Source organism: Pezoporus flaviventris, unplaced genomic scaffold, assembly GCF_033815535.1.
Source record: "Pezoporus flaviventris isolate CSIRO_AGI_PZ_B2104156 unplaced genomic scaffold, CSIRO_AGI_Pfla_v1 ptg000035l, whole genome shotgun sequence".
NCBI classification, from domain to species: Eukaryota; Metazoa; Chordata; class Aves; order Psittaciformes; family Psittacidae; genus Pezoporus; species Pezoporus flaviventris.
Window position 1 is genome coordinate 1,329,304 of NW_026892583.1, and position 14,645 is coordinate 1,343,948.

General features: G+C 45.5%; 1 protein-coding gene across 1 annotated transcript in view; it reads left to right on the forward strand.

The window, feature by feature from the left end:
• The first annotated feature begins 230 nt into the window (after positions 1-230).
• Positions 231-14,645, forward strand: part of TTC17 (tetratricopeptide repeat domain 17) — a 60,699-nt gene continuing 46,284 nt past the window's right edge. The window contains exons 1-2 of the mRNA XM_061462098.1: positions 231-461; positions 14,444-14,533. Of these exons, the coding sequence (XP_061318082.1) occupies positions 246-461; positions 14,444-14,533 (306 nt within the window). The 5' untranslated portion in view covers positions 231-245. The remainder of the gene's footprint in view (positions 462-14,443; positions 14,534-14,645) is intronic.

The following is a 14,645-nucleotide window of genomic DNA, read 5'->3' on the forward strand; positions in this document are numbered from 1 at the left end:
TCGTTTGCACAAGGGCTCCCGACAGCGGCTCCGCCCGTTTGAAGCGCAAGAAGGCTCACTAACCGGACTCAGCGTTACCAGACAGCGCTCAGCCCCGCGCGGAGCACTCCGTACGCGTTGCTGCCACACGGAGCCCCGCACCGGTGCCTGGTGCTGCCGCAACCCGGCCGGGAGGGAGCGAACCGCGGCCGCCTCAAGGCCAACCCCGTCCTTCGAGAGCGGCGGCACCGCCCTCCCCTCCCAAAATGGCGGCGGCGGCGATTCCGGTTCCGGGTGGAGCGGGCAGGCCGGGATTGGGGAAGATGGCGGCGGCTGGAGCGCCCGGGCGGGGCGGGCTAGGGCGGGCGTGGGTCTTCTCCGGTTGGGCCCTGGGGTTGTGTTCGCTGCTGGCCTCGGGGACGCGGCCTGCCGCTGCCACCACGCACTGGGTGGTCACCGAGGACGGGAAGATCCAGCAGCAGGTGAGCGGGGCGCGGGGAGCTGCCTTGCAGCGGGGAGAGCCCCTCTCTGCGGTGCCGTCCACCCCGCAGTCCCGGGTCTGGCCCGAGCGGTGCTGCCGCGGGACGGGACCTGCTGCGGAGCGGTGCCTGTGTGGGAGCCGCTGCATCCCCCCTCGGGAGGCGGTGGAGGGCGGCCCCACACGGGGGTCCTGCCCCAGGGAGCCAGCGGCGCTCGGGAAACGTGGCTCGGAGTTGCGGGAGCCCCGGGGTGAGGCGGTGGCTGGCGGGTCCGGGCGAGGTCTTAGCTGGAACCGTGTTGCAAGCAGCGGTGCTCACCTGCAGCCTCCCCGGAGCCTCCAGCTCGTTAGGCCGCTGAGTAAGCGCGGAGCCGGGGTCCTGCTTTGGTCGGGCGCAGGTGAGCCTGTCCCGGCTGCTCTGTGCCTTTGGGAGCGAGGAGGAGTGGGGTTGGTCAGAGCGGCTTGTTTTGATACCGGGCTGTGCCTCGTGTGCAGTAACCGGCTGAAAGAGACGGTATGTTTCTCGCGTTGGGGCTTGCACGCTTTGCTCCCCCTTTGTTGCAAGGGGAACAGCACCAGAAATCCGCTTTCATGTCAGATCTGCTTCGGTTCTGAAGAAGTGCCAGAGCCGTTTTTCCTTACAGCAGAATCGCTGTAGCAAGCAGCAGTCCCCCTCGTAAAACCAGAGATGGGTGCCTGTTAACACCACTTTCTTGTGTGAGAACCTTTGGTCGGGTCTCCTGTCAGAAAGCAGTAGGGTGGAACTGCAGGAAGCCTCAGCTGGCTTTATGGTTCCCAGGCACTTGAGGCTGCGTGGACCCTGGCTCTCACCCTGGTTAATCATAAATGAATGAATGACAGCACTGTCTCACCTCCTTTCCTGGCTGGGAAGTGGTGAGAGTGGCTGGTAATGGTCTGGAAGCATCTCTGTGTGTGTATTGACTGTGTATTATCAAATTTGGGTTGCATGTGGGTTTTGGTTATTGCATGAAAAGCAGCTGCGACTGGGAAAAATCTGATTAGCTGGAAACTGCTTGAAAACCTGATTAGCTGAATTCGGTACTGATAGCATTTTATGATGGCAGTTAACTGAGGATGTATGTGGAAGCTTCCACTGTACCATTGCTATACAGTAACCTATTATCGTGACCAGTGCTTTCTAAGCAGAGGTATTCCCATGTTCTGTGTATAGAGCTCTCAAGGTTTATAGCTGAAGTGGTAAAATATTTGTGGAATAACTTCTCTTGCCTGTATGGTCAGAATCAATCCATCCATTTCCATCAAGGGAACTCAAATTATAAATATGGTGTTACTTAGAATATGAGGGATTCTTCAGTAGCTGTGGTGTAATGCTGCTAATTTGCCAGTGAGTTTTGTGTAATAAGATGTATTTCAGCCTCTGTTACTGCCAACTCTGTACCGTTTTGTGGAAATGGTACTTACATTTGTGGTTATTGTCATTGCCATCCCTGCAGGACACCTCTGAATTATATTTTCGTAGAATCATAGAATGGTTTGGGTTGGAAAAGACCTTAAGATCATCCAGTTCCAACCCCCTGCCATGGGCAGGGACACCTCACGCTAAACCATCTCACCCAAGGCTCTGTCCAGCCTGGCCTTGAACACTTCCAGGGATGGAGCATTCACAACATCCCTGGGCAACCCATTCCAGTGCCTCATCACCCTCACAGTAAAGAACTTCTTCCTTACATCCAATCTAAACTTCCCCTGTTTCAGTTTGAACCTGTTACCACTTGTATTTTGGGCAATGGAGAAGAGTGGACGTTTTCTGGAGTGAACTTGGATGTTGTTTGAAAAGCCAGAATGTAATTGTGGATCAGTAGTCAGCAGCAAACCCAACAGCAATGAACCTCCATTGTCCAGCAATAGGAAGGAATTGTTCCACTCTACACTGCACTGGTGCAGCCCCAACTCAACTATTGTGTGCAGTTTGGGGCTCCTCAGTGTAAGAAGGACATCAAACGAATGGGCTGTGTCCAGAGGTGACCAGGATGGTGAAAGGCCCTCAAGATAAGGCTTCTGAGAAGTGGCTGAAGTCACTTGGGTTGTTCAGCTTGGAGAAGAGAGGGCTGAAGCGTGACCTCATGTTCCTCAAGGGAGGCAGTGGAGGGGAAGGTGCTGATCTCTTCTCTTGGTGACCAGCAACAGGACATGAGGAATTGGAATGAAGCTGCGCCAGGGGAAGTTCAGACTGGATATTAGGAACAGGCTCTTCACTGAGAGAGTGGTGGGTCACTGAACAGGCTCCCCATAGAAGTGGTCACAGCACCAACCCTGTCAGAGTTCAGGCAGTATCCTGATGATGCTCTTAGTTATATGGTTTAGTTTTATGTAGTCCTGTGAGGAGCAGGGAGCTGGATTCAATCCTTGTGTCCCTTCCAACTTATGATCGTCTGTGATTCATTGGCAGTGGGATGATTCATAACTGATTTATCAATTCACTGGTAGAACCACAACATTCCCAAATATTTGAGCTATCCATCTCCTAATACTAAGGCGTAGGTGAGTTCTTTGTCATCTTTTCTAGTTAGAATTTCCCATGTAGCAACAGATGTCCGATGCCTCTCACTGTCACACCCCAAGAAGAGTCTGGCTTCATCTTATAGAATCATAGAATAGTTTACATAGAATACATCTTCTCTGTACCCTGCCTTTAGGAAGCTGACAACAGCAGCAATATCCCCTTGCAGCTGAGCTAGCCTGCTTCTCTCAGATGCCCTGTATATTATGTGCTGCAGGCCACCTCGAATGGGTTTTGCTGGCCTTGAAACCGGGGACAGAAACCTGAAGGATGTGCGTTCTTATGGTGGATGGGGATAGCCCCATCCCTTGCCCTGCTGGCTCCAACCGTGCTGCTGCAGCTCAGGATGCAGTTGGCTGCCTCAGCTGCAAGGGCAAACACTGCTGGCTCATTGCCACCTTTTTCCCCACCAGAGCCCAAACATCCTCTTCTGCAAAGCTGTTTTCTGTTCAGCCCAGTCTGTTCTGCTCCATGGGGCCATTGCTTCCCAGGCACTGGGTTTGCTTCTGTTGACTTCATGAGGTCCCACCATGGCTGTCCTCACCCTGTGTTTGCAGAGGATACCAAGCTTGCTGAGGTTCTTTTTCTCCTGTCATTAGTAAAAACATTAGTGTTGGTCCCAGTATTGATCCCTGAGGATGCTGCTGGTGATCAGCCCCTTTTGGCCTTTGCACCATTGATCACAACACTTCCAGCACAGCAGTCTCTAAGTGAAAGTGGTTGATCCTGTCTGGTGGCTGAGAGTGGTGGTGCTAAGTGGCATCTGTATTATTTAATCTTGGAAATATTAGCATTCTCAAACAGCTGAAACCCATTTTCAAAGATTGTCACCATTTTTACAGAGGGTTTAATCTTAGTGGACTGCCTCACTTCATCTGAATGAAGCCCATTCATTCAGTGGGCAAAACTTAAGTGCTAGTAAGACCCAAACATTCCCCCTGCTAAATGAGCCACTAGCTGTGGATGTCCAGATAAGCACCAGTGACAAGTGATTGCCCAGTAACTTTTAGTTTACTACTGTGAGCCTTGATTTCTGTGTTACCAAAGTGTGCTATGGATGTGATGCTGAAAGCAGAAGTTACAGATCATGGCCAATATACAAAATGTAATATCTGGGATCTGGGGGAAGAAGGGTGAAACTAGTTTATGTTGTTGCTGTAAAATCTCTGTTAGTTGTTTCTCCTTGTAGCACAGCAAGGGTGTGAGCCTTTAATATGAGACTACATTCAAGTGAGATTGATTTTCCTGTGCCGTAAGACCACTAGCAGTACCCCGAGACTCTTGCTGCACTTCCTAGTGCTGTAGCAACCTGACAGGGATGGCAAACTGAATGCAAACTGAACAATTCTCCATATATCAGCAACATATCATCTAGTAAATGGGAGCGCTTGCTAAGTAGGTCCTGCTGTTCCAGTTTCTAGCAAGCATTTCTGAATGATGAAACAAGTTAATTCCCAGCAGCGTATATAACATTTCATTGTCTCAGTAAGCCGTCAAGAGAAAAGCCATCAAGCTGTATCTGCTGCTCTAGTAGCCTGTTTTCAGGTCAGGTACATCATTCTCTGGATCAGTTTGTATTTTTCTTTTAGTCTGAGTCCACCTTCAGATGTGTGTTCCTGCAAAGCCAGGAGCTGAGTAATTGTCTCTCTTTAATGAGATTATATCTGCTCAGTGCACTTGTTTATAAACCTTGTCATTTCACAACTCGGGGTATAAAGTTCAGGCTAATAGATAACTGACTTTAGACAGTGCTTGCCTGCCAGTAGGGAAGCTGCAGAAATACAAGTGTACTTCAAAGGGAGAGAAAAACTTGTTCATGGAGAGGATGAACAGTTGACAGATTAAATGCGATGCAGGAAACAATTTCAGTAGTTATTCATGGCTCTACTGATGGGGACCAACTGCTATCATCTCTCAGAGACCTGACAGAGCAGAACTGCAGCGAGGTCTTTCTAAAGAGCCCTTGATGGAGGCAATTGAAGCCAGGCAAGCTTACAGGGACTCAAAGGGCTGTCTTTATGTGGACTAATATAACCGCTGAAGAAGTTAGTTCTGAATAACCAAACTAAAAGAAGCAAAGAAGCCTCCCAGGCAGATGGTCCGGAGCAGGACTGGGGATGTGCTGCCAGGAGCAGAGAGCCTCTGGCAAGGAATCTGAGTTGGCAAAAAGTCGTTTTGGTTTTAATGTGCTGTCATGTGTCTTGAAGTTTGTTAGAAATGATCTGGAGAAGAGCGTGAACAAACAGTGCTGGTTGGCCTGTTCAGGGCTAAGAAGACATCTGAATTTCATATTGCGCAGTAGTGTGCTTAATTCTGGCTTAGTGTTAAGTATAGAGGGCAGATATTACCTAACAGTCATTCGATGGGTTGTGGGTTTGAATGCAAGAGTGCCTCATAGTTGCAGCAAGGCAACATGGTTCATGGATGGCTTCAGAGTTGGTTAATGCATTACTGATGTCTATCATCTGACTGCGTGTGTATGCAAACAGGTTGAGATGAAAGCAGTGGTCCATATGCTGAAGACTATAGGAAAAGCAACTATCCAAACCCAAGGAAATCTGAAAATCGATTGCAGCCAAATAAAAAGCTGTTTGCTCTGTACAAAAGCATCTTCTGTAGTGTATGAAATAGTCACTCAGACCTACCTTGACAATGGCAGCTGGATGTTTGCTTTGTGCTTTCTCTAAGGGTTAGTTTGCTTGGCTGTATGACCTCTTTATTCATTGCATTTCTTATCCTTCTGAGCGTGTTATCTGCTAAACAGAACAACCCCAGCCAAACAAAAAACCCCACATGGTTTGTTCTTACTGAAGTGTGTAAGGTGGCATGCCTTCCCCAAAACTGTTACCAGTGCCTCTTTATGAGTGACTGCAAACAGACCTAGGCTGGAGGTTGGTGTGAGTCTGCTGCAGTCCATTAGCTGTCATCCAACCCCATGATGGTTTTGAAGCATAGGTCAGCTCATCCTCAGGAAAAGGGAAAATTGCTGTGTTTTAAAACTTCCTGGTTGATCACCAAAAGACTGGGGGATTTAGGCCTTCCTCTGGTGTGAAAAACAGTCATTTTTAAAACTTCCTTCACTTTACACTTTCTGCTTTTTCTTAAGTATGTTTGAAAAGTTGGAACCTGAACATCTTGTGTAGCGACTGGCTGAGACACTCAACGTCCTTGGCCCCAGTGTGGCGTTGCCAACCTAGAACCTGCCTGCTCGCAGGGGACCGCAGCCTCCGTCTTTCTGTATTGCTGTGAAGGTCAGGGCTAGACCTGAATTTGATAAAAATAGGTCTTGTGGTAGCCTGTGTGTGGAGTGCAGTCAGAAATGCAAATGTTCTGCTCTTTGGGGCAGTGGTAGGAACGTAGATTTCACTGTTCTCAGCTCAGCATTGAAAGATTTGCATCTGAGGCGGAGGAGCAAAGAGGCAAAACTGAAGAGCTGCTGAAATAAGGCTGTTGGTGTCATGTCCCTCATGCCTGCTGCAGTCTGTGCCAGGTTTTGTATGCTGACAGCAAAGCTTTTATACAAAAATGTCTGGATTTAGCTTTACATAGTAATATATGCCAAGGTGGTTCAGTGTGTGAGTCCAGAAGGCCCCAGCAGTGGCTGGTAGCACCATGTTAGAGAATCATAGAATGGATGGGGTTGGAAAGGACCTTAAGATCCAGTTCCAACCCCCTGCCATGGGCAGGGACACCTCACACTAAACCATGTCACCCAAGGCTCTGTCCAACCTGGCCTTGAGCACTGCCAGGGATGGAGCATTGACCGCTTCTTTGGGCAACCCATTCCAGTGCCTCAGCACCCTCACAGTAAAGAACTTGCTTATATCCAATCTAAACTTCCCGTTTCAGTTTAAACCCAAGCTGAAGTGGTCACTCCTTCACTCCAGGTGTTTCTGTACAGCCTGTGTCCCCTGGGCACAGGGTGGCTCCCAGGTCCTGCTCCTCTTAGCATCTTCACGCTTTGATTTCCTTGGCCTCTCATCCTGTTTTCAGTGTCTTTTCAGAGAAGGGTGGGACAAACTGACAAGATGATACAAATGAACTGTTCAGAACTGATTAATCTGTGGTAAAGTCTGTGGTTGGTGCCTGGCATGGCTTCCCCATATTGTGAGCTTCACAGCACAAGGATAGTCTAGAAGTGGCCCCCATCAAAGCCCAGAAGAGCAAAGTTAGCAAGACTCTGAAATCCGCTGTTACTTCATGTAGCTAAACTCTTCTTTTAACATTTAAAGCTGAATCCCTACCTAATTTCTACCTATTCCAGTGAGGAAATGAGAACCCTGGCATAAAGTGCCTGCCCTAAACAAACATCACTGGATAAAGTAATTTCCCTTTAAGTTCAACCAGAAAAAAAATAGTGGGTTGTCTGCTGTTTCATTTCCTGAAGAAATCACTGGTTAGGGTTGACCTTTTATAGGTGTCTTGTAAGTCTAATTAGTAGTGTTCCTTTTCTGTATTTTCAACTTTAGAACACAATATTTTTAGGATTTGGCAGGGAGCCAGTCTGTCTTTACGAAAACAAGTACTTGTTCATTACTGATGTATATGAAATCCACATGTGGGTCCTGAAGGAGCTGGTGAATGAAGTTGCTAAGCCACTGTCCATCATATTTGAAAAATCATGGCAGTCAGGTGAATATCCTGACGACTGGAAAAAGGGAAATATAATCCCCATTTTCAAGAAGGGGAAAATGGATGACCCGGGGAATTACAGAGCAGTCAGTCTCACCTCTGTGCCTGGCAAAAAACCTTGGAGCAGATTCTCCTGGATGCCATGCTAAGGCACATGAAAATCAACAAGGTGCTTGGTGACAGCCAGCATGGCTTCACTAAGGGGAAATCCTGCCTGACCAACTTGGTGGCCTTCTATGATGGGGCTACAGAACTGATGGACAGGGGTAGAGCAGTTGATGTCATCTACCTGGACTTGTGTAAAGCGTTCGACACTGTCCCACACGACATCCTTGTCTCTAAATTGGAGAGACATCAATTTGATGGATGGACCACTCACTGGATAAAGAACTGGCTGGATGGCCGCACACAAAGAGTTGTGGTCAATGGCTCAATGTCCGGCTGGAGACCAGTAACGAGTGGTGTCCCTCAGGGATCGGTGTTGGGACCAGTCTTGTTCAACATCTTTGTTGCTGACATGGACAGTGGGATTGAGTGCGCCCTCAGCAGGTTTGTCGATGACACCAAGCTGTGTGGTTCGGTTGATACCCTGGAGGGAAGGAATGCCATCCAGAGGGACCTCGACACGCTTGTGAGGTGGGCTGATGCCAACCTCATGAAGTTTAACCATGCCAAGTGCAAGGTCCTACACCTGGGTGGGAGCAATCCCAGGCACAGCTACAGGTTGGGCAGAGAAGAGATTCAGAGCAGCCCTGCGGAGAAGGACTTGGGGGTGTTGGTTGATGAGAAAATGAACGTGAGCTGGCTTCAGTGTACGCTTGCAGCCCAGTCGAAGGAGGTGATCCTGCCCCTCTACTCTGCTCTCATGAGACCTCACTTGGAGCATTGTGTGCAGTTCTGGTGTCCTCAACATAAAAAGGACATGGAACTGTTGGAACAAGTCCAGAGGAGGCCACGAGGATGATCAGGGGACTGGAGCACCTCCTGTATGAAGAGAGGCTGAGGAAGTTGGGGCTGTTCAGCCTGGAGAGGAGAAGGCTGCGTGGAGACCTCATAGCAGCCTTCCAGTATCTGAAGGGGGCCTATAGGGGTGCTGGGGATGGACTCTTCATTAGGGACTGTAGTGAAAGGACAAGGGGTAATGGGTTCAAACTTAAGCAGGGGAAGTTTAGATTGGATATAAGGAAGAAGTTCTTTCCTGTAAGGTTGGTGAGGCACTGGAATGGGTTGCCCAGGGAAGTTATGAATGCTCCATCCCTGGCAGTGTTCAAGGCCAGGTTGGACAGAGCCTTGGGCGAGATGGTTTAGTGAGAGGTGTCCCTGCCCATGGCAGGGGGGTTGGAACTGGATGATCTTAAGGTCCTTTCCAACCCAAACTATTGTATGATTCTATATTAGTGATCTCTCCATTTCTTGTTTTGATTCAACAGTGTGTATAGCTGGTATTTGTTTTACTACTGTAGAATATAAACCTCAGCGAGAGGTTTTGTACTCTTTAAGTATGACCAAAGATGGGTTGCTGGCAAGTGGTTTTACAAATAAAGTGTTGTTTTCCTTTGTATTTAGATCTGTTATCTATGGTGCTTGTAGCTTGTGTCCTCTCTGGAAGTGATCTCAGTTGAGCACACCTATTCAAATAATACTGCGACTTCGTTAGGTTTTAGGCTTGAAGTGCTACAAGTGTTTAAAGCTTCTGTTTTTCCTATAGTACAGCTACTCTAAGTAATATCCAGACACCTAATGCTGTTTGTTAACAGATTCTGCAGCTGTAAGCTTTGAAATGGCTCAATACTTGTAAAACCATTGTTCTTCTATGTGAAGTTTTCATTGACATCCCTTGGAACAAGTATCTTCTGACACTCCCTGTTCATCATTTGGATAAGCCAATGCTTGTCTTGCACTCAAACATATACAGATTTTTTGGTAGCTTTTTCAGGAATGCTGTGTTGGAATATAGAGTATCTCAAGACAGCAAGAATATGCCCAAAAGCAAACATCAGTTTTTAGATACTTCACTGCCACTTGAGACTGCAAGCAGTTCCAGCCTATTTCAGTGGGAATTGCCTTCATTTTCCAAACTTGGTGACAAAAGATCCACTACCTGTAAAGCAAGTCTATAAAAGAACTACAAGGAGCCATTTAGCTGTACACCATCACTTGATGTAGTATCTTTTCCAGCTTCTTTCTGTCATAATCTGCCTTCTGCATGTAGTAGAATGCTTTTAGGACATGCAGAGGCACTGATTTTTGGTGTCCCTGTGCTGCCGTTAACGGTGGGATTTCCACAGTACTTTAAAAAGAAGTTGTCTTCCCTACAAATAGTTGACTGAGGCATTCATTGGCCCTCATTTAGAACAGAATTGTGGGAGAAAATATGCCAGAAGGTTTGGCAAAACTTACACAAGTGTAGTTATTCAATGACTTTGATATATGCAGGTAACACAGGAGGCGCTCCAAAACTTCACGGTTTGGTTCAACTCTGATGTCTTGGGCTATTTTGTTACACAAATCCTGTGTGTTTCTTGCTGAGTCAGGGTCTTGGTGTACTTTGTGATGGGGAATAAATTTGAACTGTGCTTTATAAAGAAACTTTCACCTTTGGGCTAAGTTGAACAGAGAGCACTTATTCTGGAAGTGGTTTGCTGGCAGGCTTTCTGCAGTGTAGCTGTAAGAGGCGCATGGGGTTCAAGGAAAGCTTGTTAGCACTGTTTTTTTCCCTGTTTACTGTGTTTGAATTGAAGTCAGGTTCTTGCATTTCAAGCACTTCATCTTGAATGTCACTGTTTCAGCAGTTTGGAGGAAGAGTAAATGACTGTGGTGCTTTGGTGTCGGCCTAATGCTTTGAGTTAGTCAGAACAAGCATCTGTTTTGGCGCGGGCGTCTCTACTCTCATCACCGTGAAGCTGTAGGTGCTGTGCAGGTTCATGTCTGTTCTGCTTCATCCCAGCAGAGCCTTCCAGGGAGTTGCTTATGTTTTGCAAAAAGTGAGCTAAATCACAACATCCATCAGTGTTCCGCTCCCCTGATCAGATGAGGAGGTGCAACAGACTTTGCATAGAACAGGTTGCCCAAAGGATATAGTGAATGCTCCATCCCTGGCGGTGTTCAGGGTCAGGTTGGACCAGAGCATTGGGTGACATTGGGTGTGAGGTGTCCCTGCCCATGGCAGGGGGGTTGGAATTGAATGACCTTAAGGTCCTTTCCAACCCAAACAATTCTATGAAGGGTGAAGGATCTGTAGTATGCCACTGTCATGAAAGTGAAGCTACCATTTCTAATGCAGTTTGAATTTATGGTAGCATCCCCAGCTCCTGTCTGAAACGTGACAGGAAGCATCAAATATGAAGTGTTTTTTAACACTCTATGTGTGTATCTGCAGCCTTCTGTGTGGCAGGGAAGAGGGCATAACACTCTAAAGTGAGACCAAGTCCTGCTTGGCAGTAGATTCAATCCTAAGGTAAAAAGAAGCATCTGAGAACACCTTGATATTTGATTCTAGCTCTTACAGTGTTGAAATAACACCTGCCCTCTAATAAGGTTTTGACTGAAGTGAGACCTATGCTAGTTTCCAGAGCCAAGTTTTGTGCTGTTTTCTATACTAGTTAATTATGTAAAAACTGACTTTAAATGCAGATGCTGTACCAGGCACATCTTCAGCAGTGCTCAGAACAAATACAAACCTTAATTCATCCCAGCAGTCCCAGGACTGTATAATCAGCAAATCTAGTGATGCTTAATAAATGGAGGCCACATACACCCTTTATTTCATGGCAGGGGGGGGTTAATGCATAATTATTTGCAAATACCTGAGCTGTCATAAAAGAGGGGAGCCATAGCGATGAGCTGATGACTGTGCACTTTTACCATAAGATCTTATGCAGTTGTAGGTATAACACGCTCTTTCCTCAACATGATCCAGTACCGTTCATGTTGCTTACTGTTTTCTGTCCAAAGAAGTACTTTCTGCAGTGGATGCCATGAAGATGCAGAACTACTTTGGTGTAAGCAGCTGCTTCTTGTTTTGGTTTAGGTACTTTCTTGAAACTGGAGGCATTTCCACGACCTGATCAGTCTCTGGATGACTATTAAGTAGAGGCTGGGAGTGTCTGTAGGAGCAAAAGCATGACATGAGACTGAATGAAACCAGTATCTTCTAAAATCTAGAGTCCTTATAGTATTTTTGTTGTGGGAAGGAAGGAATGTAATCCAGAACAGTCTCCAGGTATACATCAAATTAGTTTTATTTGGACTAGTGCATTTCTTGATGCCAAATGTAGCATTGGTACTCTTCGCAACTGTGTAGGTCAGATTTGCTGTCTTCCAGCTGTAGAAATGGTTGGCACTGTAAAAGAAAACGTATTTAATCTGGGGAGGGATGTTGTAAGCGGTGAATAATGGACCACAAGTCTGGACAGCATTGCTGGCTGGATGAGAGGAATAGGTTGTAGTTCATGAGCCACATGACTCTTGCTATAGAGAGGAGGGTGATGAAGTGCTCACCTGAGGTCAGTTCAGATTCATCTGCTGATGTGGCTGAAAACTAGTTGTTCAATCTGTTACTTTTCAGTTGGTCTGTTTCTCAGTGGAACTATAGGATTACAGGTAGTAGGAAAAGGGAGAATTCCCCTGCTTGGCTCCTTTTCCCTTGTGGATCAATGTAAGCAGTTCAGGTAACTGCACTTTAAATGCTATGAAATTCTTAAGTTTGAGCACCATCATCCTCTGAACTCATGCCTGTTGAAGGCCAAGTTGGCATTGTTTTCTCCATTTGCAGGCATGATATCATTAGATCTCCTGTGGTTTTCAATTAAGAATCTGTTTCCTTTGTGTTTATTTGTGTTATATAGCATTTTGTTATAGCTCTGAATGCTTTTTATTTGCTCAGTTCTCATTCTGTGATGCCTTTATATTGTAAATGTATAAACTGAAGAGTATGAGGACTGATACAGTATATTCATCTCACTTTTACAAGCTGTCAAAAGTGCTCTGAATGCATTAGATATGCTGGCTTAAGTTGCTTTTGCAAACCTTGCGTGATTGTCCAATGTAGTTGCTTATCTTTTCCATTCAAATGCAATTATTGAACCTAAAATGGAGCTAATAATAATCTTTACTGTGAAAGTTTCTTGCAGTGGAAATCTTAAACTTTCAGAGTGAGAAAAAAAAATCAGATGTAAATAAATGTGAGGTTGGATTTAGTAGTAAAGTTTTGCTTTTAAAGATTTTATTTACACACTGCTGAGGTTATTTAGTAATAGAATCATATAAACATGAAGTAACGAAATCATATAGTAACAGAATTATAGAAATATTAACTTTCTACTAGGTTGAAGAGTTTTCTATCAGTAGAAAACATTACTATCATTACTATCATGTATCATTTGTTGGTGATAAACTGAGGTCAGATCCAGAAGTGAAAATGTGAAGAAAAATACCATGCATGCTGTTTAACTTGAGCTGATTTCCTGGTAGATTGCCATAACTTTATGAATGAATTCAGTGACATTGCTGTTTGGTTGTTGTCACTTTGATTGCTGCTGCCAGGTCATAGTTGATACGAATCTGGTACTTGTTGCATTGCTTTTGTGTCAGCCGATGAATGCTGGATTGGTAGCATCGCACTCCAAATTCCCAAACCCTGAATTCAGACCTAACTCTCATGAGACTGTTTTATCAGGAGTTCAAAACAGAAGCTATCCCTGAGCATCAGTCTGTTTCTGAATGAATGATAAGCCAAGTACCTTCATCTTTCAGAATAAAGCTTTCTAAATGGTGATGCCTGCATAACGTTCCGCAAAAAATTGCTCCCCAGATGCAGTTTGTCACTGAAAGTAGAGCTGAAGCTTGACTTTGCTCTCAGTGACTTGTGTAGTATCATGCAAGCAGCCTTTACATGTCAGGGGAGCAGTGCAATTTAGGAATGGGTCGTAAGTGCTCTAAACACAGTAAAACTTTCCCTTGTTTTCTTTGCAAGTTCATATCTCATTCACTTGTACATACTGCAGTAGCCTCCCTAGCAAATGAGGCGTAACAAGTGCTACATTCAGTACATAGCTCTGAGTTTGTGTGCAACCAGTTCAGAGTGAGGTGGGGCCCACAGGAGGGAATATGAAACATGTATTGAAATGTGTGCATTTCAATATGTGTATTGAAATATAAATATATGCAAGTAAAATGCTGTAGGCTTTAATACTTCAGTAACAACATCAATATGGTATCAATACTGATTGGTATTTTCTGTGCTTCTCTGGATCATTGGGGGTACTTGGTATCTAGAATTATAGCAGTAGGTAGAATCATAGAATCATAGAATAGTTAGGGTTGGAAAGGACCTTAAGATCATCCAGTCCAATCCCCTGCTATGGGCAGGGACACCTCACACTAAACCATGTCACCCAAGGCTCTGTCCGACCTGGCCTTGAACACTGCCAGGGATGGAAACAGGTACTCTTAGTAACGTCTGTTATGAGAAGTTTGCTTGCCTCTTATGCTTAGAAGTTGTGTGCCTGAATAAACTAAAATAGGGTTAAAATTAAAGCCTGGTTTGAATTGGCTTCTGAAATCACAGAATCATAGAATAGTTAGGATTGGAAAAGACCTGAAGATCATCTACTTCCACCCCCCTTGCCATGGGAAGGGAATAACAGTGTTGTTTGAAGTACAGATTGAAGTTATGGACGTATTACGATGCTGAATGAGCAGAAAACCTCTGAACAGACAAACTGTAGTTGAATTAATATAACTTCTTACCTTTTAAAATCGATCTTTTTAGGAGAATGTCTTACGTGATGGGCTGTTGAAATATCTTGCAGGTGGATTCACCGATGAACTTGAGGAACCCACACGATTTGGTAATACTAATGAGACAAGAAACAACCGTTAACTACCTCAAAGAACTGGAGGTAAAGCATTAATGTTAAGTACTAACTGATTTCTGAAAATACTGATTTTCTTTTTTCCATAGGCTTTTTAGGGATAGCTTTAGATGGCGAACAGACGTTACTATGTGCATAA